The 25,221-nt window shown below is 55.3% G+C and overlaps 1 protein-coding gene across 2 annotated transcripts in view; it reads right to left on the reverse strand.

Moving 5' to 3' along the window:
- LOC103680736 (collagen alpha-1(XVIII) chain) overlaps nucleotides 1-13,068 on the reverse strand; it is a 97,976-nt gene extending 84,908 nt beyond the window's left edge. The window contains exons 1-2 of one of the 2 annotated variants that reach the window (XM_040621793.1): nucleotides 12,974-13,068; nucleotides 12,789-12,883 (exon numbers count right to left, since the gene is read on the reverse strand). In XM_040621793.1, coding sequence (XP_040477727.1) covers nucleotides 12,789-12,883; nucleotides 12,974-12,984 — 106 coding nt within the window. In that variant the 5' untranslated portion in view covers nucleotides 12,985-13,068. The remainder of the gene's footprint in view (nucleotides 1-12,788; nucleotides 12,884-12,973) is intronic. The other variant, XM_040621794.1, reaches the window with a different exon arrangement.
- Nucleotides 13,069-25,221: the final 12,153 nt, after the last annotated feature.

Below are 25,221 nucleotides of genomic sequence, written 5' to 3' on the forward strand. Positions count from 1 at the left end.
TGGCTCCTCCACTACGACAAACCCGGCCTGGTGACCGTCCCGCTGCACAGCCTGCCCGGACTCCTGCTTCCCGGGCCAGCTGCCGCCACGTCCCGGGGCCCCTCGATGCGCGGCCCTCGGCTCCGCCAGGACGCGGGCCCTCTGCACGCGGTACGGGATCTACAATCTCAGGGAGGGTGCCTGGGCGGCTCCATCGGTGGGGCGTCTGCCTTCAGCTCAGACCAGGCTCCCAGGGTCCTGGGATCGAGTCCCGGGTTGCACTCCTTGCTGGGCGGGGAGTTGGCTTCTCCCTCTGATCCACGCCGCCCCCCCCCCGCCGCTATACTTTCTCTGTCTCTCTCAAATAACATCTTTAAAATAACAATAATAAAATTTCAGTGAGGATGAGACCTAAGGGCTGCAAACACTTCCTGGGACGACGTCCAGCCTGCCCGGAGCCTGTCTGTCCATCTGTCCTCAGGGCAGGCCTCGGAGGGGGCTGAGCAGCCCATGCACGGATGCATGGGTACCAACTAGCCCAGGACAGAGCAGGAACCAGCGTGGATCCCCGGGGCTTGTGGGGAGCTGTAGAGGCCAGTCCCGCAGTGCGAGGGGTGCACGTGAGAAGCAGGACGGGTCATCATCGAGGTGCCTCTGCCCTTCCAAGAGAAAGGCAGGACCGTGCACGTGGCACAGCAGGACCCAGGCCACGGGAGCAGGGCCTGCATGTGGCCACGCCCAGCTTCCAGATGAAAATGTGGCTCCCCCAGTCCCTGGGTCCCAGGAGCCGTGGCCCCTTCTCCCTGAGTCCTGCACCACTGGCTCCCGGTGGCCAGCTGGGAGGGCAGGTAGCCTGTTCCACGCGGCCCCCATGCCATTCCCCACCGCTGGCCCCAGAAGGTTCCAGGGGGCGGCAGGAGTGGGCCCTGGGGAATGCCATCCCCGCCAGCCCTAATCCTGTTGCTGGGATACTCGCAGAAGAGGCACCTCGAGCGTGCTGGATTGGCGTCCGCCAGCACGACCTTCCCCCTCCTTCCCAGATGTGCTGGGGACCCAAATCACCCGGAGTCCTCGGCTGAGCCGGAATCAAGGCGGGAGCTGTCCCGGTGCCCCGTGGGGACAGTCCTGCGGCACAAGGGCCATCCATGGTCTGCTCCTGGGCCCGGAGGAGCTCAGGCCCTCGTGCCTTCCTTAGCCCTCTCACACAGGCGATGCGGGTGATGTGGGCGGATGTGCGCCCTGAGTGCAGCTCTGGCGACCCAGGACGGGGCCCGTCTGGCTTCGGCTGCCAGCCTGACCTGACGGTGACGTAAACAGAGGAGACGGGACGCTTGGGGGACCCCGCTGTCCTCATGCATCTCTGATGGAAGACGAGAGAACGCAGCTCTGTGCCCAGAGCAGACACCCATTCCCCAGGAGGACAGCGGGAAATCCTCCAAAAGCAGCGTCTGGGATCCCCAAGGTCATCTGTCCAGCCGTTCATGGAGACAACAGTGCCGAGCAGGCCCAACCTGGCGCGTGGCCCTGGGGGTCCAGGGTCTCTTAAGGGACTGGACGCCAGACCCCAGGACCCCAGGGCCCGTCCGCGTCTGGCCCCTGTTCATGCGAGCGCTGCCGGCTGTCAGGACTGAAGGTCACTGTTACTGGGAGGTGGAGGGGGTGTCCAGAGCAGAGCCACATGGCTGTGGACATGCACGGGGCTGTCGCGTGGCGTCCCATGGTGGGGACACGTGCAGGACGTGGACGGGCCGTGGCGCATCCACCATCTCCTCTCCTTGTGCAGAGAGTTCCCCGGGTGCCCATCAGCACTTCACGGAGCACCCTCCTACCCTGGTCCCTGAGTGTGACGCGTCCCGCGGGTAGCCCAGCCTCACCTGGCCCTGCGGGACGGAGACGACATGCCCCCAGCTCCTGGGTGAAGTCCAGTGAAGCCTGCAGGAGCACGGCAGCATACGTGACCCCCGGAAAGGGCCTCGAAGCCACGGCGGACAGCAGGAGCGTCCCCCAGACACTCAGGTGCCACGGACGGGAGGCGCAGGCCTGGCGGGACCCGGCGCTCTGCTGCCTCCCAAGGGGACCCAAGGACGGGCAGGCACACACAGCAGGGAGCTCGCACACCTGGAGGAGACCCCGTGACCCAAGGCCCCGGCTCACGGAGGGGAGCTCACAGACACAGGACAGACCGAGGGGCGGCCGGCCGCGGAGGCAGGAGGAAGACAGGACATCGGACGATCTAGCTGAATAGGAAGGGAGCCGCGTGCGGCCGCAGGAGGGTCTCCGAGGACCCCGCCTCATCTCGGTGCCCTGCCTGCTCTTCTGGAAGCTCAGACTCACGGAGAAAAGAAATCGCAGCCCGCGGGGTCTCAGCGCGGCCTCTCAGTGACCCCGCGCACACAGTCCTGATCGCCTACGGAGCCCCCGGGGAAGCGCATCAAGGAGCTAGAACGTTCGTTAAAAAGACAAGGGTGAAGGTCGAATGAGGGGCTTCTAAATACCTAAAAACCCACAAAGGGAGTAAATCCCGCAGCCCTGCTCCAACCACCTCGTGAGCAGAGGGGTGCCGCCCGTCAGTCAACCGAGTCCGTGAGGCGAAGGGGGAGACGGAGGCAGAAGACGTTTCTCCGGGAGGCCGCCGTGGGACTTCCAGTCGAGCCGCAGGTCTGCACGGCAGGGTTCGACGGTAAGTGTTACTAGCTAGTTAGGACTCGAAAACCAGTATAACCAACACCTAGACCGCGGAGCACAGGTCCGAGGCTGGGACCAGACCACAGCAGAGTGGTTTCCCACTGTACGAAGCAATGCCGCCCCACCCCCACCCCGTGACCCAGCTTCACGCCCTCACCCGTGCCCCTGTCCCCTGGCCTCTCCTCACCGGAGTGGGGCCTGCAGACCTGCACAGAGGCCCGAAGAGGCCTCTCCGCTTCTGAGAGCCCGAGGACGGCAACTTTTCACCCCCAAGTCCGCGGCCCAGCCCCCAGTCCTTCCCCAGTTGGGGCAGCCCACAGCACTGCCCACGGGACACAGAGCCACGCCTGGGGGACCCTTCGACCTGCCTGGATGTCCCCCACATCTGCTCCACATGTGAGGTCCCAGAAAAGGCCGCTGTGCCAAAGAGTGGGTCAAGGTCGCCCATACACAGAAGCAAACAAAAGCATAATTAGGGGTGAGGCCAGCGTGGCCCTTTCCGTGAGCAGACCAGTCTCCACTCGCACCACCCACCAGGTCTCCGGGCGCTCCTGCTGCGGCATCCAGATGGCCACGGCACATGAGCGTCAAGTGCTTCCAGACAGCTCAGCACACGTCTGGTCAGCCTTCTTTCTGCGGGAGGCTGGGGTGGTGCCAGATGGGGTCCCCAGTCCTCTGCCCTGGGTCAGACCGCCTCCCTCCCCCGCTCAAGCTTCCCACCCCTCCATGCACACTGCACCCCTGGGCCCCCTGGTCGGCCGTTCCTGGGCGTGCCCAAGCCCCAGTGCTGGGACAGGAGCGTCCCCTGAGCTCTGAAAGGCTGCTAGGACAGACCCACTGTGGGTGTCTCTGTGGGGCGCCCACGCTCAGGGGTGCAGGTGTGCAGGGCAGGGGAGCTGGCCGTCAGGACCTGAGGGGCAGGAAGCACATCCCAGGGGCCCTGCACAGGTGGTGGACCGGGGTCTCACCCCGACATAGCACGCTGCAGGTGAGAGGCCTTTGCAGGGACCACGACCCCAGTCCTTCCCGTGACCTAATGCTGGGCTGGGCAGTGTCCCGCAGCTGCCGTGACAAATCGCCACAAAGCTCGAGGCGCAGAACAGGACACGTTTACTCCTCACAGAGCTAGAGGTCGGGAGTCCAAAACCCACGTGTCAGCGAGACCGGGCTCCTTGCCAGGGGCTCTAGCAGAGACACTCTTCCTGCGTCTCCAGCCTCCAGGAGCACCTGCACTCCCTGGCTCGCTGTCCCTCGCTCCCCCCATGGCGGCTCCCTGGCCCCCGACTCTGCCCTTCCTGCCTCCCCCCTCCTTGTTAGGCTGCTGGGATCACAGGGAGGCCCCCGTACCCAGCTTGCCGGCTCAAGGGGCTTCATCGCATCTGCAAGGCCCCTCCCACCACGTAAGGCAGCTTTTCACACGTCCTGTGGACTGGCACGTGGATATCTCTGGGGGCTGTCATTCAGGACCACATTCGCCATGAGGGATTTGTGTCTAGATTCTTAAGTGTGGGGACGTTAGGCATCCAGAATGCCGGCGTGCCATCTGCCCTCTCACGGGCAGGTGGGACTGTTATCAGGACGGGGAAGCGGGTTCTGCGCCCAGAGCGAGGGGCCATCCACAGGCGGCCAGGCCAGCGGCGGGGTGTAGAAAGGGGGCCCAAGTCTGTTTAAAATGTCAGATTTCCAGGCGCCTGGGTGGCGCAGTCGTTAAGTGTCTGCCTTCGGCTCAGGACGTGATCCCGGCGTTCTGGGATCGAGCCCCACATCGGGCTCCTCCGCTGCGAGCCTGCTTCTTCCTCTCCCACTCCCCCTGTCTGTGTTCCCTTCTCGCTAGCTGTATTTCTGTCACATAAATAAATAAAATCTTTTAAAAAAAATGTCAGATTTCCCCATAATGACGAGAAAGGTTGTGTTGGGATGGCTTCTTTTTCCTTTCTGGGTCCAAACCTCCAGTGACATTCTTAATTATTTTCACAGTAAAAGGTTATGAATGAGCAACACAGCGGTTCAGAGCCAGCCGGCTAAGCCGGATGCCCTGGGGAGCAGGCCCATTTCAGCCAGAAAACAGGAAGATCCTGGCTGCCCCGAGGTGGGTCCCCCTCCATGCCCAAGACAACCAGAGGTCATTGCCAACACTGCCTGCTGCCGTGGGCACACGGTGACCCCACAGATGACAAGGGTCAGCCTTGAGACCAGAGAAGGGGAGCCAAGCAGCAGCCAGGACCTTGTGTGGGGCCGGAGGGCCTGGGGCCCGGGGCCCAGGAGGGGCGTCTGATCGCAGAAGGGCCCCCTCCTCCCAGGGGCCGAGAGGCTGAAAGGGGTTCAGCACCAGGTGCAGACTTGCTTAGGGGGACAGGATGCTGTTTGGCTGAAATCATTACTTACGTTAGAAAACCCTCTCCCAGCTCCATTGACAGCTGGCTCCAAGGGGCACCTGCCGGCCTGCGATCCTGTCCTAGAGGGTTTCCCAGGGCACTGCAGGTGAGGGGAAGGTGTGTGACCGAGGGCCTGCAGGGCAGCGTCCGGGAGGCCCCAGGGCTAGAGGGGCCTTCACCCTCCTCAGGACCTAGGGCAGGGGGGAGGGCCCGGAAGGTGAGGGCAGGCCAAGATGACAGATGACTGAAGGGGGCACAATGTTCTTCTTGAGCCCTCCCCAGACGGCTCCACGTCGGGTGGGGTCCAGATTCACAAGCAGGGACCGGCCTGGGTCCAGGAAGCTCCTGGCTTGCTCGCCGGCTTGCAGAGAACAAGAGACTTTCTCAGCGGGAGAATTTTGTTTAAATACAGCAGCCTAGTAACAAGAGCCAACAAGCAGAAGCAGGTCCATGGCCCTGATGCCTCCAAAGGGACATGGGGGTGGGCGTGGCTGGCCCAGCGGGGCGAGAACCCCCGGAGGACTGGGGGCACGGCGGTGAGTGGGTGGCTTTCTCTAATAGAAACCATCCTTTGAGCAGGCAGAGCCCACCGCCAAGTAAGAAATGCGAAACCACGTCCTGCTCCTGGAGTGCCCCTGTCCCTCCTCCCAGGCCCTGACCAGCCAGCTAGGTGGAAGCCATCCCCATCACGGTCCCCGGGGCTCGGCAAGGCGTGACCAGGACCCACCCTGGAAAGCTGACGTGCGATGTGCACTCCCTGAAGGAATGTCCCATGAAATCCCACAGAGCCCCACTGTCTGCCCCATTTCACAGCTCACACACAGAGGCACAGAGAGGGTGAGTCACCGGCTCAGGGTCACACAGCGCTCGGGAGCAGCCCTGGGATTCACACATGGGGCCTGGGCTCCTACCCACCCATGCATGCGGAGTGGACTGCCAGGCCACCGGCCAGCTGCAACAGTCCTCCACGGAGGGACTGCAACTGCGCTTTCCAAGGACTACCCCGCATCCCGCACGCACAGGCAGAGTGAAGGTGTTAGCAGCTAACACGAAGCTCGTGGCCTCCCATGTGCCCTGCTCACCCGCACAACCCTCACTAACTCCTGTCCTGCCATGCGGTCGGGCCCCGGTGTGGTCCCTGCACCGGGCCTGGCACTCGGGTCCACCTCTGAGGGAATAGGTTGTAAAAATTAGGGAAAAAATAACTCGGTGCCTTGAGAAATAGTCCCGCCGCAGGAAGGGCTGTCCACACGGTAGGAAGTGTGCGAGATGCACCCCTGCAGCGGCAGCTCAAGCCGGCGAAGCCATGAGGACGACGCGCGGTCGAACGCGGATGCCGGAAGCAGGGGGTGGGGGGTGCGATTCGGCCTGTCTGGGCTCCCGCGTGTTCGCCCCGCTGGCCATCGAAAACTTACCAAGGAGAAAGAACATGAAAGAATTTTTTTCCCCACTTGTCACATTAGCCAGATTTTCAAAGTGACGGTGCTCGCCCGGCGGCTTGGGCCGGAAGGCGCACAGTCACTAACGCCGCCCGCCGGGACGGACGCCCTCCCCGCCCGAGGGCCCCAGCCACAGCCCCACACTCGGCCCCCACACCGGCCGGCCGGGGGCTCTGGGGACAGACGTGTGACATTACCGGCCTGAGGGAGGCTCTCACCAGCCTGGGAGACAGACGTCCCCACCGCAAGGCACACGCGGTTTCACCTTCCCGTCTTTCTCAGCAGGCAGGGTGCCTTGCTCATAGAAGGTGCTCAAGAACGCACATAGGAAACAGGATGTCCATGGATGAGTGGACAAAGAGCCCAGGTGGCTGGTCACCCCAAGGGACCCAGCAGAGTGACCAGGGAGGCCTCGGCACTCGTGGCCTCCCAGCCCTGCACCAGCCAGGGGCGAAAGTAAGCTTTCCGAGGTCCGAACAAACGCCAGCCCCCACCTGCCCTCAGCCCCCAGGCCCCCAGCCGGGAAGCAGCCCAGACACTTGGCTCCAGGGGTCAACTATCCGGTGCAGGACAAGAGGCCCACCTCAGCCTCTTTCCTCCCCCAAGCCCACTGGGTGGGTTAGGTCTCTGCCACCCAGCTGGCCCACTGGGGGTCCAGGATGCTACCCCCTCTCTCCCCGCATGCCCCTGCCCCTCCCAACAGCACAGGGTGGGGACCACACTGTCCACCGGACACTGAATCCATGATCCTTCCAAGATGAGGTCTCTGGTTGTCTAAGTGGAAACATGGAAAAAAGGTCTCCGTTCATCCTGGAGGCGTAGGGCATCTGGACTCAGGCCCCCGCAGAGGTGCGCCCAGCCTGCGGCTCCGAGCAGATGGACAGCAGCTCCACGAGCCCATCACGTTGCCGGGACAGGGATGTCCGCTTTGCACAGGTGGGCGCCAAGAGGCGGTGAACCCGCTGCTGAGCCGCGCCCTCCCTGCCCCGCCTTCACCCCGAAATAGAGGGCCGCCTCCCCCATTCCGTGAGAACAGCCGTGTTAGCAGGCTCTCCGCAGACAGAGGACACCCACCTGTCAAGGGCCAGCACCGTCTCGAGGATTCCCAAACTCGGGTTCAAAACAGAGGATGCCAAATTGTGACTAATTTTGAATCTACTCAAAGGAGCAGCGCAACATGTAGAACCAAGTACCACAGGCCAGAATCAAACAAATGCGTGAATAAAATATATACATAAGCAGCACGTGTTGCTGCAGGTCGAGCCCAGGTCCCGCCCTATAGGCGCCACCAAGCTCCCACGGCACAGGCTTCCCGTCCATCACCTGAGCCTCGGCTCCGGCCGGCCGTCCTCTCCCAGGAAACGCCCTGCGGAGGCCAGCCTGGCCCGCGGGCAGTGCTCTCGCCCATCCCAAGACCGCCTGGTCCTCAGAAGCCAGGCGTGGCCACGAGCCCCGGCACCACCCAGCTCCGCGCTGGGAGCCCGTGCCCTGCCTCGTCTGGGGATCAGCCCGGAGGGACCCGTCTGCCGGCATGAAATCCCAAAGAGAGGTACATGCCCGCGAACAGGTTCTCCTTCCGGGGCTCGGGCTGCAGACAGCCAGCAAGGCCGTGCTCGGGCTTGTTCACGCCAGTGGTGCTGGGGAGGCAGGATGCGCTCCTGCAGGCCGGCGGGCGGAGCACACCCCTGCCCTGCAGCCCCCACATTTCATCTGACTCAGCGCATCCGTGATCTAAAGCTCCTTCTGACAGCCATCCTGCTGTGGCCCAGACCCCTGACCCAAACCACGATTGGCCCGTCGTCCAGCCAGCCACGAAGCCTCCACGCCCCTGCCGACCCCGGGCTGGGCCGGGGCGGGGGAGCAGAGCAGAAAGGGCCCCCATGTGGACGTACAACGTGCAGCATAAAAACACGACGTGTGGTGTGTGCAGTGTGTGGCCTAAGGACATGTGCAAAATGACCACCTGCTGCTCAGCGTCCCGGGTCTTCCCGCCATAGGGGAGGGGAGGGAGCCACGGCGGGGAGGTGCGAAGCAGGGTCTGCACACACCGGCAGGAGGGTGGGGAGGGTGCCCGGAGGCACCCTTGGGAAGGAACCAGGGCCTGGGAGAGGGCTAGTCCCAGACCCCGAGCCCCCAGGGAGGGGAGGCGTGTGTCCAGAGGAGCCAGGCCACAGAGCCCTGGAGGCCACAGAGCACACTGTTCTCATTTTTTGGCACCATTCCTGTCAAAATGTACCAAATTTAATAATCTCATAAGCACACCAAGCATACATTTTAATTTTCCTAATATTTTACTGCCCCGCCTCAAGAACAGCCTCAAGCTTCTGGGGGTTTCACACGTCGAGCCCCGTGATGCCCCCTCTCCGGGCTGAGGCCGGAAGCGAGGACGGCTGGTGCTCAGCCAGCTGTGTTCTCTGCAGAGCGGCTGCCACCTTGGGGCACGTGGTCCACTCACTCCCGGAGAACAGTGACCCAGAGCCTCAGGAGAGGGAGACCAGAGTGCGACACCTGTGACCGGCCACACGGGCACGGGGTGGCCGCGCCTGACCAGAGGGGCAGATGGGCCCGTGCCGCAGGCAGCGACCAGCCCACTGCAGATGGAGCCGGGGCTGGGGGCTGGTCATCAGCAAGACCGGCTCCTCCACGCCACACCCTCGTCTGACCCCTGAGAGCTGGCAGGCCCCAGTACCCACTCCCCACCCTGGAGACCACCCCTCAGCAGCTCAGCCCTTCCCAGCAGGCCTCAGGCCATGAGAGAGGGGGAGGCTCACTGGACATCATATCAGAAGAGGGTTTTGCCCCATTCAGCCCGTCATCGACTGTGAGGTTTTGGGGAGGCTCAGGGCTCCCCTGGCGGGTGCGGGGTGAGCAAGGGTCTCCAACACAGGCCCCTCGCCAGGCCCTGGCAGGTCTCCGTGGGCCCTGACCTCGGCAGCATGGAGCATCCAATGGCTCCCCTTTTGGGGGGAGGGTGGACAGCAGTACTGAAGAGAAGCAGGTAGGCCACCCCCAGCCCTGGATGGAGAAGTGGGGCATGGAGAACCCCTCTGGGCTACACACAGACGACAGCTCCCCGTCCCAGCCTGGCCGCCCTCTGGGGCCCTGAGGCTGTTCTCGGCGCAGTCGCTGCCCACACCAGAGAAGGAGGGGGCTACACACCCCACCCAGGGCCCCCCCACCTCTCCCAAGGGCCCAGAGAGCCAAGCCTTTTCAACAATTTGGATGAAGGGAACTAAGCACTTTTGGTGGAGAGACAGCATGGATGTGTGCGTGCATGTGCGTGTACATGTGTGTGCACATGCGTGCACGTAAGCGTGTTGGCCTATACCTCCGTGTGCGTGCCTGTGCGTGCACGTGCGTGCATGTATGTGTGTGCATGAACACACGCATGTAAGCACGTGCACACGTGCATCCAGTGAGACGCAGTGAACATGGGGGGCAGGGCTCTCCGGATGGGCTCAGTGTCGCTCCTTCTAGGTTTCCCCGCACAGGACGTTCCCCTCTCCTCCTTCTTTTGAAGGAAAACAGGAGTACCCTGAAAAACGAGTTTTGCTGAAATTCAAAACTATCTTATGAAGTCCCGCACCCGAACCCTGAGACGCCCCTGCAGCTGGGCCACAGCTTCACCGAGAACAGGCCCTAGACCTTGGATGAGTGTTTCCCATCTGCTTCAGTCCAGCATTACTGGGGTGCTGCGCCCCAGGATGACAGACACCCACAGACACGGGGGCCCCTAGGATTGGGGCTGTCTCTCATTCAAACCCAGGCCCCTTGGAGCCCCAGTGAGGGACCCTGAGCTTCCTGCGGGAGGCCGAGTGGTGACAAGGGGTGGGCGCCACGGGCCCAGGGGCGGGGGGCTGACAGAGACAGGCCAGAGACAAGATGACTGGGATGGAGACCAGGGTCCTAGGCATCCTGCAAATGCCCACCACACTCGGTCCTTCTGCCACAGCCCGGCGCTGACGTACCGCTCACAAACACATCCAGGGCGTCCGCAGCCACGCTAACCCACACGCTTCCACCAAGACAGCGGGCCTGCAGGCAGTCCTGAGCTCTGAGGTCATAAACAGGCTCGGCCCATGGACCCCCGCAGGCGTCCAGTTACAGGGAGGGGGTGGGGAAGGCACGAGCTCCGTTTATGACCATCAGAGCCACAGTGACCAATCCTTACACAAAACAGCAAAAGACTTTCTTCTTTTTGGCGGGGGGCGGGGGGGGGGGGTCAGGTGCAACACAGACAGAAATGTGGAAAAATGCATCATTTTTAGTCAGAAAAAAATGTGCAAATCAGCAAACTGGGCCTCAAACCTTTAATTGCCAAGGATGATTTTTAAGGGTTTCTAGAAGAAATTGAGCCTCTGCTAAGTTAGGATTTCACACACATTAAGTCTTCTCCAGTAACACCTAGAGGGGCAATTATTATCCCATTTCAAGGGGACTTAGCCCCAGCAGGGGTGAGCCTCGTGCTCCCCACCGAGCCCGCTTCCTGCATTCCACCAGGGGCCCTCCTTCCTTCCCAGAGGACCCGAGACCATGGCAGCTCCTGTGCAGCCCCCATAGTGGTCGGGACGCTGAGCACCCACGGTGTTTCCCATCGGCACTACGCCCCCTCCAGAAATCCACTGTAAATCCAACACCCTACCCCCAGATCTCAAGATTGCCTCTCACCAAAGCTTACTGACATAACATTGTATTGTTTCCACTCTGTGGCTAAAAGCCATCAGCCCTGATTTCCTCCCCTTTGATTACAAAGTTTCATAAACCAGGGTCAGATTAGAGAGGAGGCGTCAGGCTTACAAATTCCAGCACCTGCAGCCCTGGGCTGGTCCTTGTGCACATCAGCAAAGCCCAGGCAGCCGCAGGGAGGGACCCTGAAGCCAGGACTAACAGCCCCAAGCGGCCCTGGGCGGTTGGTAAGAGCTCAGGGGACACAACAACGTATAAGGACAAACGTGTTCCCCAAACGCCCCTGGAGTTAACTCATAGAAGAGGAAACAAACAGGTGCTTCCGGCAAATCTAGTGATGAGGCAGTTACTTTTTAAAAAGGTCTAGGCTGCTGTCAAGCTGGTGTCTACACCTACTGGAAACAATGAAACAAGTTACTATTTCTCTCTCTCTCTCAAGTCCTGTCCCTCCTTCCTGGCCAGCTGTGGCCAGCAGGTGTGTTGCTGCTGGGGTGACCAGTCAACACTCTCCCACGTTCACTCCAGCCTGCAGAAAAGGGCTGTCGGGGACAAATGTCCACACAGTATTGCAGCTTTACCTGTGACAAAACTCCGGACTCCCATGGGGTGAGGGGTTCCCTTCCATGACTGGCATGCCCGGCAGGCCACCCCCGCCAAGGCCTTTGTTGGGCCAGTTGGGAAGACTACCCAGCGGGCCGCGTGTTTGGGGCCGGGGTCTCAGGAGCTGGCACAGGAAGTCTGAGCGCGGCTGGGACGGCGGCCCTGCGCACAGAGTGCGGCCCACGCGGTTAAAGCCGTGGGTGCCGGCCAAACAGCCGGCTTCTGAGCATTGTTCCCGGCTGCCGGCCTGGCGCTCGGCCGCATCAAAGGGGACCGCGCGCAACCCGACACCCTGGCGGGCGCGGGGACACAGGCCTGGCGGCCCGGGCGGCGCACAAAGGCTGGCCCTGGGAAGCCCGGCAGTTTAGCCTCAACAGGTTGGAAACGCAACGAGGGCGCTCCGCGCTGCACCGTCCGCCCGGAGACCTGCCAGGGCCCGCGCGCGGTCACTCCCGGGCCCGGAGGCGCGACCCACTGAGGCCATTCAGGCCCCGGGAGGGACGAGCCGGGTGACGCTGACACAGGCCCTGCGGGCCGGCGGCTGATGACCTGCGTCTCCGCAGCCCCTGCGCGTGGAACGGCCGCCGCCACCACCACAGCCCTGGCCCCTCGTTGGCCCTCCGCCCGCAGCGCGTCCGCCAGGCGCGCCAACTTCCCCGCGGAGTCGCCGAAGTTTGGTCACGACGCAAGGGTCTCAGGAAGTGGACGGTCCCCACTATCCCTCGGCCCAGCCGGGTCTCTGACCCTGCGGCGGGCAGGGGTGGCGCGAAGCCCCGCAGCCTAAGAATGAATGGCCGGCTCGGGACACTGGGGACACTTGGCTTCGGCCCGACCCCGTTCCCCTCCGCTCGCCCGCCGCGGCCACCTGCGCGCGTGGGCAGAGCCGGGAAGCCTCCCGGGACCGAAGCCGAGATGGGCTGGGGTTAAGGCCGCCGCCGCCTGGACCGGCCGGAGACCAGAACCAAGCGCGGCTGGCAGGGGGCCGGCCTGGCGAGCCAACCTTCGCGTCCCCTCCCGGTCTTACCTGGCTCGGCGGAGGCCGCGCGGACTCCGAGCAGCAGGACCAGCGGGGCGAGCACGTCCAGGAGGCTCCACGGCCGCGGCCGCAGCCAGGGCCACCTGCGGGCGACAGGCCACACACCACAGGTTAGAGCGCCGCGCGCGTCCACTGCCCGCCCGCGCGACCCGCTGCCCCTGCCCGCCCCGCACCTCGGCGCCATGCTCGTCGGGCCCGACAGTCAGCGCCGCGGATGCTGCGCGCTCCGCAGCGGTGCGCCCTCGGCCAGCAGCGCTCCGGCCGCGGGGTCGAACGGGGGCGGGACTGGGCGGGGCGGTGGGCCGGGGGCTCAGGGACGGGCCGAGGCGGGGCGGGGCGCGGGGGCGGGGCGCAGGGCCCAGCCGGGACAAGGCGGGGACCGAGAGGGGCGGAGCTAAGGGCGGCCGGGGGCCACGGGACGCGCAGAGGAGGAGCGGAGGCCCGGCGGGGCGGGGCGGTGGGCGGCCGGGAGCGCCCAGACCCGCAGGGGAGGAGCCCGGACCCCGCGGGGTGCAGGGCCTCGGCCGCCCGCCGGGTTGGACCAGGGTGGTGGACGGGGGGTGGGGGGGTGGGGGTGGGGGGGAGTCCGCGGGGACAAACAGGGCTCGGAATGGGATGCAAGCCCGGAACCGGGTGACCCGCCGCTCCCCCGGGTCCTGGCTGTTTCTCCCCGCTCCCGCCCTCTGTCCCCTGCGCTCGTGGCCCGCCCGCGCCCCCGCCCCCGAGGGAGCTGCCTCCCGCCGCTGCCCGAGACTGCACGTGGGGTCCCGGCCTCCAAACCCGACAGGTCCGAGGGTACTCAATGTGTCCAGCAGGCGTTTATTCGGGGAGGCGGGCGGGTTGAACAAAAAGACCTTTCTTGCTGGGGGACAGCGGATGGAGGAGGAGGAAGCTGAGCTCCTCCTGCCCAGCCTGGTGGGCGCAGTAGCCGCGTCGTGGCTGCCCCTCAGCCTCGCTGCCTCCGCGGGCGCGGGCCCGGGACAGTAGTGCTCGCCCAGGCCCCACTGCCGGCCTCCTGCGGCGGCCCTGGGTGGATGGGCCCTACTCCCCACGCAGCCCCACGGTGCCCACCACCCCTGTGGGGTCCTGCCCCCACTTTACAGAGGGTCGTGAGAGGTCCGGGAGGGGCAGTGAGAAGGCCACCCCGCTCTGCCCTGGTGCACTCCTGCCCCAGAAGCTGGCCTAGAACGCCCCTTTCCTCTCTGGGGTCCAGTTGCCCCTCACCAGCGCCTTCTCGGCCCCCTCCCAGAGTTATGTCTGCTCCTCTGGCCACTTCCTCAGGCCAGAGCTCGAGAACCCCGCCTGACTGCAGGCCGCCAGCTCCTTCTGGCTCAACTGTGCCTCTGGGGTCCTGCCCCCAGAGCCTTCCAAGGCCCCTGCACTCAAGCGGGGCGCCTCATATCCGACCTCCCCACATAAAATGGCATTTCCCTGGACTGGCCTTCTCTCAGTTTGCAGAGAATGGAGCCCCCAGTGCCATTGCTTTTGGCTTAGTAACTTTTAGCTTAAAGTTCTGGATTCACCCTCCTCCATCCCTACGGGGTCCTCTCTCCAGATAGGGTGAAAAAGGGCGCTGGTGGTCCCTGGCAAGGACAGAAATCAATTAGAGGTTGTGACCCACTTTTTTAAACATGAAAGAGAACAGCACAGAGGAGAAATGATTAGCACACACTCTTTTACAAAATTTTTGTTTCACTTGCGGACAGAGAGGTGGACTGGGAGTCCACCGGGCGTGTGTCTGTGTCTGATGGGCACTGGGGCAGCGGGGGTGTGTGTGTTGGTGTGTTCATGCGTGTGGTGGACATGAGCACGTCCTGGGTCCAATGGCTATCCCTTCCTGTGGCTCACGGTCCATCTGTCCATCTGCCGGTCCACCCTTCCTTCTGTCTGCGGGTCAGAAGCCCCACTTCAGGGCAGGGTCTGAAGTGTAGCATCTCACCTCTTCCAGCTCACCTGCCCTGCAGGCTGGTCCTGCTCCCACCCAGCCCAACCCATTCTTCTTTAATTTTTTTAATGTATTTAAATTCAATTAATTAACATATAGTGTATTATTAGTGTCAGAGGTAGAGCTCAGTGATTCAACCATTGTAATAACAGCCAGCACTCATCACATCCCGTGCCCTCCTTAATGTCCAGCACCCCAGGTACCCCATCCCCCCTCCAGCAGCCCTCAGTTTGTTCCCTAGCGTTAAGAGGTTTGTCTTATGGTTTGTCTCCCTCTCTGATGACTTCCCATTCAGTTTTCCCTCCCTTCCCCTATGATCCTCTGCACTGTTTCTTAAATTCCACATAGGAGTGAAACCATATGATTATTGTCTTTCTCTGATTGACTTATTTCACTTAGCTTAATCCCTTCCACTTCCATCCACGTCATTGCAAATGGCAAGATTTCATTTTTTTGATGGCTGAGTAATATTCCATTTTATATATGAACCACATCTTCTTTATCCATTTAGCTGTGCATGGACAGCTGGACTCTTTCCACAGTGTGGCTGTTGTGGACGTTGCTGCTGTGAACATTGGGGTACAGGTGCCCCTTCAGATCGCTCCATGTGTACCTTTGGGGTAAATACCCAGTAGTGCAATTGCTGGGTTGTAAGGCAGCTCTATTTTTAATGTCTTGAGGAAGCTCCATACTGTTTTCCAGAGAAGCTGCACCAGTTTGCATTCCCACCAGCAGTGCTCGAGGGCTCCCCTTTCTCCACATCCTCACCGACTTCTGTTTCCTGACTTGTTGATTGTAGCCATTCTGGCTGCTGTGAGGTGGGATCTCATCGTGGTCTTGATCTGTATTTCCCTGATGATGAGTGATCAGCCCAACCCATTCTTACATCTTCAAATCAACCCATCAGCCCTTGTCACAATCTCAGTGCCCTTAGTGTTTGTTGGTCTTCGTGCTTGCTGCCAACACAGCCAGCTCCCTACCTGCACTCAGCAGCGCACCACGGCGGGCCCCACCATTCTCTGCTTATATCTGCTGCTCCTGGGGGGATGCCTGCCTCTGTAAATGCCTGACAAGGGAAAGACCAGGCGCGCCAACTGCCTTTCGCACCTGCGCGTCTCCAGCCTGCCCGCTCAGCCTTGACCGGGGATGGCCGCCCCGCTGGACTGGAGCCTCTGACCAGCTGAAAACCCCGGGCAGACGGGCAGGCAGCTGATAGAACCAGTTGGTCATGGGGGATTTTTCCTAGCAGAATTTGGGAACAGCGGGTGAATGAGGAGACATCCACCAAATGCAATATCATGTCCCCCGAAGAAATCTAATGAAATAAGAAGGGCTCATGCAGACACGCTTTGCCCAGCACCACCCATGCAGTGGGCTGCTGTGGCATCAAAGGTGCGCGTGAGGAAGGGGAGGAACCCAGCTGTTGGTCGCCATTGGCTCTGAGCGCTAGAATTACAGGAGACCTTTTGGCTGCTCTCTGTTCTTTTCCACATCGCCAAAGCTTCATACAATAAACATTTATATTAATTTTAGAGTGGGCCATTTCCTCATTTCACTGGTGCAAGGAAATGTCTCAGCTCATGTTGAGTCATCGGAGGGGAAGGGAGGGGTCCTCGAACTCTCAAGTGTATCATCTCCAACCTGGAACATTCTAGTTCCCAGGACCGCCTTGTCCCCATAGAGACCGCATTGGGGTGCACCAGCACGAAGGGAAACACACCATCCTTTGTATTTGCAGGTGCTGCCAACACACGCGGCTGGAAGGAAGGAGTCCAGGTGATTCCCGTTTCCTGCCAGCCTGGCAGCCTTCCACCGCAAACAACACAGCCTCGCCCCCTTTCCTTCCTTGATAAACAGTCAGCTGTGCAAAGCCCCCCTCGGGCAAGTTGACTTCAGTGTTGCTCCCACTCCACTCCTGCTCATCCCCTGAGATAAGCCAGGATCCCTGCTCGGTGCAGAACAATCCCAGCTATGCAGGCAGCGTCCACCACCCCACACACACCTCAGGATCAGTGCTAACGGATTTCCAACCCCTATCCCAGCCCACCCGACGATGCGTTGTGGCCTTTGCCCTCCGTGCCCATCCCCACCCTCTCCACCCTCCCTGCTTTGTGCTTAAGTCCATGACGTCACCCCACTCCATCTTCCTGCAGAGCCCCCATTGCTACCTCATGTTCTTGTTCCTTCGTTTGCTCATTTTTTCAGGTATTTGCTTATGCCCATCTCACTTCCCTGCAGGAGAGTTCAGGCCCCCAAAGGACAGTCCCTTTGCTTTGTTCACAACTGAACAGAAGGAAGGGGGGACAGAGCAAATGCGAACATGTTAAAGCTGAGGCAGGCATTTCGAGGTGCTCCTCACCAGGAAGCCCAGCGGAGACCTTCAGGGCAGGACTGGTCTGCACCTGCGACAACCCCCACCTTCCTTTACCCGTCACCTTATGTGCAGGTCATTTGTGCACACCTCCCCACTCACTCTCACCCCCAAAATGTGAGTCATTTGAACATATAAAACTAGCATGTGCTATAACTCATTATAAAAATCCCTAAACACTACTGATAAAGCTCCAGTCCTGCTTGACCTGCGTCTTCATCTCAGTCTCCTGACAAGATAGTCCTTGTTATTATAACGCTTCTGCTGGTTAGTTTAAAATGCATTTTCTAGATGTGTGTTACTCTAGAAATGTAGAAATGTAAAAAGTTGTTTCATGAAAATCTTAGAACATACAGGAGATAATACTCATGGTTCTAGAGACTTGCTTTATCAATGCAATATATGTTGTACCTTTTCTCATGTCGGTATGGATGCATGTATTTAAATGATTGCACACATGTTCCATGGTATGAAAACAGTGTTCTCGGTGGTCCCACCATTACTGAGACTTAGGCTGTTTTGAATTCTTTGCTTAAAATAATATACTGCCTTGAAAAGAGATGGAAAGCATGACAAAGAATGAAACAGAAGAGCCAAATGTGGAAAGCACAGCAAAAGGTGAACAATGGTTAGACAGGCTCATCGGTGAGCTCTATTTAGCTGAGGAGAGAGCCAGGAATCTGAAAACAGCTCTACAGAAACCTCCACATTGAGACACAAAGAGAAGACAGAAGGGTGTGGAAGATAGAGCTGTGCTCTCAGAAGCAGAACTCTTTGAAGAAAAATGGCTGAAATTTTTCCAAAATTAATGACAGGCACCAAACCATAGATCAAAGCTCAGAGAACATGCATCAGGATAAATGCTCAAAAAAAAAAAAAAAAAAAAGTAAAACAAACAAACAAAACAAAACAAAACAAAAATTCCATATGCATGACATATTCAAGCTGCTGGGGAAAAAGACATAGAAAAAATCTCTAAGGCAACCAGAGTACAAACACAGAAACATTATGTGCAGAGAAGCAAAGATAAGAATTATGGCACAATTCTCTTCAGAAACTGTGTAAACTGGATGACAATAGCCCGAAAGAGACAAAAAGTGTTGATTCAATAGTCTATACCAGTGAAAATATATGTTAAAAATTAAGGATTAAAAAAAAGACTATCTCAGACCAACAAGGAAATTTATTGCTGGCAAACTGTAAGAAATGATAACTATGTTCATCAATCAGAAAGAATGGTATCAGTCCCCTACTGGATCTTCAGGATGAAAGGAACAGCACCAGAAATGGAAGAAACGAAGATAAGATAAAGATAAACCTTTTTCTCCCTTTGTTTGTAATTGCTATAAATGGTAGCTGCTATCTACAGGAACGACAGTGACCATGTATTGTGTTGAGGGCAGACATAAAAATGAAATGTATAATACTATCATGAAGGATGGGAGGAAGGGATTGGAAGAATATTGTTTGTAAGCTCCCTACACTACATATGAGGTAGGTCTAATACTATTTAAAGGTAATTAAATTACTCAGAGTAATTTAAGTAACTTAAGATTTATATTATAAACCCTAGGGCAAACACTAAAAAAATTGTAAAGCAGTGTAAGTAATAAATCAAGAGGACATAAAACAAAATGATTTTTAAAAGTGCTCAATTGGGCGCCTGGGGGGCTCATTTGGTTAAGTATCTGCCTTCTGCTCAGGTCATGATCCTGGGGTCCTGGGATTGAGTCCCGCATAAGCCTCCCTGCTCAGCTCCCTCCCAGTCCCCCTGCTTGTGCTCTCTCTTTCTGTCGAATAAGTAAATAAAATCTTTTTAAAAAAGTGCTCAATTAACCAAAAGAAGGCAGAAAAAGAGTAAAAAAAAAAGAGAGAAAGAAAAAAAGAAACAAAAACAGATGGAACAAATAGAAGACACCAAGCAAAATTATGATTTTAATCCAATCTTATGAATAATCACATTAAATGTGAATGGTCTAAATGCACTAGTTAAAAGGTAAGGATGGTCTGATTGGATTAAAAAAAAAAAAGCAAGACTCAACTATATTATGTCTGTAAGAAATCCACATTAAATATAAAACATATAGATTTAAAGTGTAAGGATGAAAAGAGATACACCACTCAATCACTGGCCAAAAGAAAACCCGAGTAGCTAACTTGACAGCAGACAGACTTTTTTTTTTTTTTAAAGATTTATTTATTTGACAGAGACAGCCAGCAAGAGAGGGAACACAAGCAGGGGGAGTGGGAGAGGAAGAAGCAGGCTTCCAGCGGAGGAGCCTGATGTGGGGCTCGATCCCATAACGCCGGGATCATGCCCTGAGCCGAAAGCAGATGCTTAACGACTGTGCTACCCAGGCGCCCTCCAGCAGACAGACTTTTGAGGAAGAAATATTATTACACATCAAGAAGGACATTACGTAATGTAGCGTTAATTCTCCAAGAGGACACAACAGTCATACATGAAGATACAGCTAAACAACAGGCCTCAAACTATATGAAGCAGAAACTGACTAGACCGAAAGGAGAAGTAGATCCCAAATTACAGTTGAGCATTCAGCGCTCTACTCTTAGTAATTGTTAAAACCAGTGGACCACAACATAAATAAGGGCCCAGAAGACATGAATGTCATCAGCTACCTGGACCTCATCGGCATCTGTAGACCACTCCGCCCACCAGGGAACAAGAAGAAGAATATACTCATCTCACGTGCACCTCGATATCACCAGGATACGCTTTTTTCTGAGCCACAAGATCTATCTCAGCAAACTGAAAAGAATATAAATCCTAAAGTGTGCTTTCAAGTCATGACAGAATGAGAAATCAAAAAGATATCCGTCCTAAAATATTTAGGAATCTTAACACAATTCTAAGTAAGCCAAAGGTCAAAGAGACATCTGACGGAAATACAAAAACATTTCAAATTAATTAAAAACGAAAATACAACATCTCAAAATTTGTGGAAAGAGGCTGAAGCAGTGCTTAGTAGGAAATTGATAGCACTAAATACCCGTATTTAAAAAAGAAGAAAGATCTCGAAGAAAAGATCTCAGCTTCCATCATACAAAACTGGGGGCTGGGGAAGGGGGTGCAATTAAGCACAGAGGAAGGAGAAGAAAGGGAATAATACAGACCAGAACAGAAAAAAATGCAATGAAAATTACTGAAACCAAAATCTGGCTGTTTTTTGTTTGTTTTGGTTTGCTTTGGTTTGGTTTTCAAGCTCTGGCCAGACTGATCATGAGGAAAAGAGTCCTGAGGTCACTCACCAACGCCAAGAATGAAAGCATGGACATCACTACAGATCCTGCAGCTTTTCAGAAGTAATGAAGGAACGTCACAAACAATCGAGTTTTATGCTAATCTGCTCTGTAGCTTAGACAAAATACACAAATTCCTTGAAAGACACAGATTGTCTGCCCTGATACAAAAAGAAATTTTAGAAGTCCAAATGGCTCTATATCTGTTGAAGAGATGGAACCCATAACTAAAAGCCTTCCTGGAAAACAAACCCCTAACCAAATAGTTTTGTTGGTGAATATTTTAAAATATTTAGTGAAGAAATAACTGCCAGCCTGCTTAAGCTTTTTCAGAAAATGGAGAAGGGAACAGTTGCAGTTTTTTTTTTTTTCATGAGGCCTGTATTACCCTGGTGCCAAAGACACCACCAGAAAAGAAAACTGCGGACTTCATGAGCAGTATGCAGAAATTTTTAATAAAATGTTAGCAAATAAAACTTGGTAATATGTAAAAAAGATAGTTCATCATGACCATGTAGGACTGATTGCTGGAATGCAAGGCTGGCTTAACATTAACAATCCAGTGTAGGGGCGCCTGGGTGGCTCAGTCCATGACACGTCTGCCTTCAGCTCAGGTCACGATCCCAGGATCCTGCGTTCGAGTCCTGCATCGGGCTCCCTGCTCAGCGGGGAGCCTGCTTCTCCCTCTGCCGCTCCCCCTGTTTGTGCTTTCTCTCTCTGTCAAATAAATAAATAAAATCTTTTTTAATATATCCAATGTAATTCACTGTATTAATAGAAAAATGGAGAAAAATCATAGGAACATCTCCCCAAATGCAGAAAATGAATATGACAAATTAAATACCCATTCTAGAAATAGAAAGGAACTCCTCAGCCTGATAAGGGACATCTACAAAAAGCTTCCTGATAACACTGTACTTCATGTTGAAAAACTGAATGCTTTCTCCCTACAATAAAGAACACAACAAAACAGAAAAAACGTTGTTATTCAATATTATTCTGGAAATCGTAGACAAGAAAGTCTTTAGCTGAGAAAGAGATGAAGAATGTACAGATTGGAAAGGAGGAAATAAAAATGCCTATTAGCATATGAGATGATCATTTATAGGAAGTCCTAAGGAATCTACCTATAAGCTATCAGAATTAATAAGGGGGTGTAGCAAGGTTGTAAGATGTAAGGACAATACAAAAAATTGATTTATTTCTATATACTAGCAATGAACTATTGGAAATTGAAATTTGAAATAATACTTAAACCAGGGATGAATGTAATAAAATCTATGCAAGATTTGTGTGCTAAACACTATAAAACACCACTGAGAGATGTTAAAGGAGTTCTGAATATAAAGTTAGTTATGCCATGTGTTTGTATCAGAAGACTCAATATTGTTAAGATGCCAGTTCTCCCTAAAGCGACCTATAAGTATAACATGATACCAAGATGAAACCCACCAGTGTTTTTGGTAATAATAGCAAGCTGCTCTTAAAATTTATATAAAAATGCAAAGGTCCAAGAATAGTCAAAAGAATGTTGAAAAGAAAAACTAGTTGGAAAACGTACCCTACCTGATTTTGATAATTTATTATAAAGCTACAGTAATTAAAACAGTGCAGTATTAGCCAAAGGATACATATATAGATCAATAGATCTGAACAGAAAATCAAAAAATAGACCCGTGTGTATATGGTCAATGAATTTCAGCAGAGGCGCCTGATACTCTATATTCCCCTTCCCCGTCAAGTGGCAGCTCAGATGTGAAAGAGCAAGACCCATGGGGATGGGTAAAGCCATCCTGGCTTAAAAGCTCCATTTCCCAAATACAGCTCAGGAAAGATTGGCACAACATCCAGCAAGAAGTATGCCCAGTTACGGGATTTGCTTTGAGAGGAGTTCAAATCAATGGCACGCCCACCGGGTATTTCTAGAGCATGCACAGACCGGCGAGTCCAGGTGCAGTGTGCCAATCGTTGGTCATTTTTATCATCAGCATTGTCCCCGTGTGATGTTCCGCCTTTATCAGATTTCCAGAGGAACAGACCTAGAAAGCTAAACCGATATCAAGCCCGTCCACAGAGATGATAAAAGAGTGTGCCAATCCTTTACTCACCCACCAGAATTGGCTGAATAGAGCAGGACAGACAATACCGTGTTTCAGAGAAGATAAGCAACTGGAGTGTTCATTACACCGCTGGTGGGAGCATAAGCCTGCCAATCACTTTTAAAAACTAGCTGTATCAAGTCAAGTGAAACTTGCACATATCCTGATCCAGCAGCTCCTCTGCTGAGAATATACCCAACAAATACAGTTGCATATGTTCCCTAGAAGACATGCCAGAGTGTCCTAATAGCGAAAACTGGACACAACCCAAATGTCCATCAATAGTTGTATTAAATTAACACAATAAGATACTATTCAGCAATGATGAATAGGCGGTGTGCAACAACGTGGATGAAACTCACAAATACTACTGTTTTATGGAAGAAGCCAGACATAAATGAGTACGTATTTTAAGATTCCACGTACACTAAGTTCTTACTGTTTCATGGTCTATAATATTACAAGTCATTATGGATCCTAAGAACATTGAGACATTTTCCAATTCATTACACAAGAGGAGTGTAACCCCCAGAATTACATCAGACAAAGACGGTGCAGGTGTCACACACTTGCTAACGACCCGCCCCCTTACACATACAGAAGCATCGAGTGTGCCCGAGGAAATCCACCTGTGCACTTGCTGAACGTTAGCCTGTCTCGGGAATATAAGGGCGGGTCACTGTCAGAACATCTGATGCTGCAGGAGCCCGCTTTGTAGGTCAAAAGACAAACGCCACGGGATTATGTACACAAATTCCATGGTGTTTAATACAATTCGATACTTGATGATAAAACTTTTTGGATATCTTTAGATATCTAACATTAATTTTGAAATATTATACATTCCTTTTAAAATGAGCAAGAAGAAGATGATAAAAATTTGATAAGAATAAACATTAAATTGTTCTTGTGATAGGTCAAGGAAAGAAATTAAGACTAAATACTGGAACTGAGCATTTGCAGACGACAGCATTGCTCATTTAGGAATTGCAGGATCAGTCAGAACACTGCAGACACATCAGAATAAATAAAAGTTGAGAACGGTAGTCAGAGACAAGGTAAACAATAGTTTTCTTACAAATGAATAATAAATTTTAATATGATGGGAAAATGTGTTAAAATAGTGACAAAACACATGAAATGTCTAACAGTGAACGTAGTAGGATGTGCATACAACTTGATGAAAATGAGTTAAACTTGTATCAGGGGATTGAAAAGGAGACCTTCATAAATGTGAGGCCCCTCCCCATTCTGGAAATAGTAAAGCCTAATGGTTGAGAGAAGACCTTCCAATGTCAGAGAGAGGATTAAGCACCACATGGGGGCCCAGGTCGGCCAGCTCAGGAGCACACCCTGTGAACACCCCCCTCCCCCACCCACACACGCACACTCCCCCTCCTGACCCTGCATCACAGTGTAAAGTGTTTGCACTTCACCTTTCATTTCAGGCCCTGTGTGCAGGGGAACCAGCCAGGACAGCCAACAAATTCATGGCTAAGGGTTCACACCAAGGGCCAGGAGAATGGACAGGCAAGAGTGCACCCTCTTAGCCAACTGGCCCACACCTGCTCTCCAGTGTGGACCTTGGCAAGCATTATCCATGAAATGGTGGCAACAACATGGTTTGCAGAATGCCATCATCCTCTTGGCACTCCCTGTCTTGGGGAATGGTGCCCCGCCCAGTCCAGTTATGTGGGACCCTCTGTGTCACCCTTCTCTCTTCCCTGCATCCCACTCAGCTCTATCTATCGTGTCTCTTGAGTGCATATGCATCTCAATCTCTACCACTATCACTCTAGTCTGAAGAAGAGTGGTCACAAAGCCATTCCATGCTCTCTTTCCTATTCCAATCTGTCCTCCACCCTGAAAACAAAAGGACAATTTCGCTGCTACTAGAGAGCCAATGGTGGCTTCATCACCCTTATGGTTTGGTGCAATGGCCTGCAGACCGTGGCTGCTGGGCCCTGCCTCTTTCTCCAGCTTCATCTTGAACCTCCCTTCATCCATCTCCTGCTTGATTTCCACTCCTCATTCTGGCCATGCTCCCTCCCACTCTGCGCCTTCGTTCATGCTGTTCCCTGTGCTAGGATGCCTATCCTCTTCTTTCATGAGTTTAGTGTTCTGGGTCCTCAGGCCCATCCGTGGAGCCCTCTTGTTCCCTCATGGCACCATAATCCCGTCCTGACTTGGATGTGGACCCCCGTATCCCCAGTGCCTGGCACAGGCCAGCCCGTCTTGGCTGCTCCGTGGCAGGGAGGTCCTTCTTGTCTTCTCTCTGTGGCCCTTCATGCACCTGGATTTTACTCCTGAGTTGTAGATTCTAGAAAAGCTCAAAGACAGTTGTTTAGTCACAGTTCTCTCACGTTTGGCGATGTGCGCCGGTTGCCTTAATATCTGAGTGCCAACGTGGCTCAGCGTTGGGTGTGCGCTAAGTGTATTTACGATCCGGCCTTCGTGGCGCGCCTTCCTTGTTACTGTGTGCCTTCAGCGTGCCAGCCTCCGGAAGCTCCCAGAGATTTCCAAAAGCACAGCCTCTCGTTGAGAGCTTTATTGCAGAGACGGGTATCACCACGTCCCTGCATGTCCGCCTGCGTCTGTGCTCCTGAGACAGTGGAGACGCGTGGGCTTCAGTTCAGCCTCTCCCTGGGACTTTCATCCCCGTGCAGAGAGCCGTCCCCTGGCAGCAGCCCGGTTCAGACGGCGTCACACCCGCGCTCAGTAACGTAGGTCTGGCCCAGAGGCGGT

The sequence above is a fragment of the Ursus maritimus genome, unplaced genomic scaffold (assembly GCF_017311325.1).
Source record: "Ursus maritimus isolate PB19 unplaced genomic scaffold, ASM1731132v1 scaffold_4, whole genome shotgun sequence".
In the NCBI taxonomy this organism is placed as follows: Eukaryota; Metazoa; Chordata; class Mammalia; order Carnivora; family Ursidae; genus Ursus; species Ursus maritimus.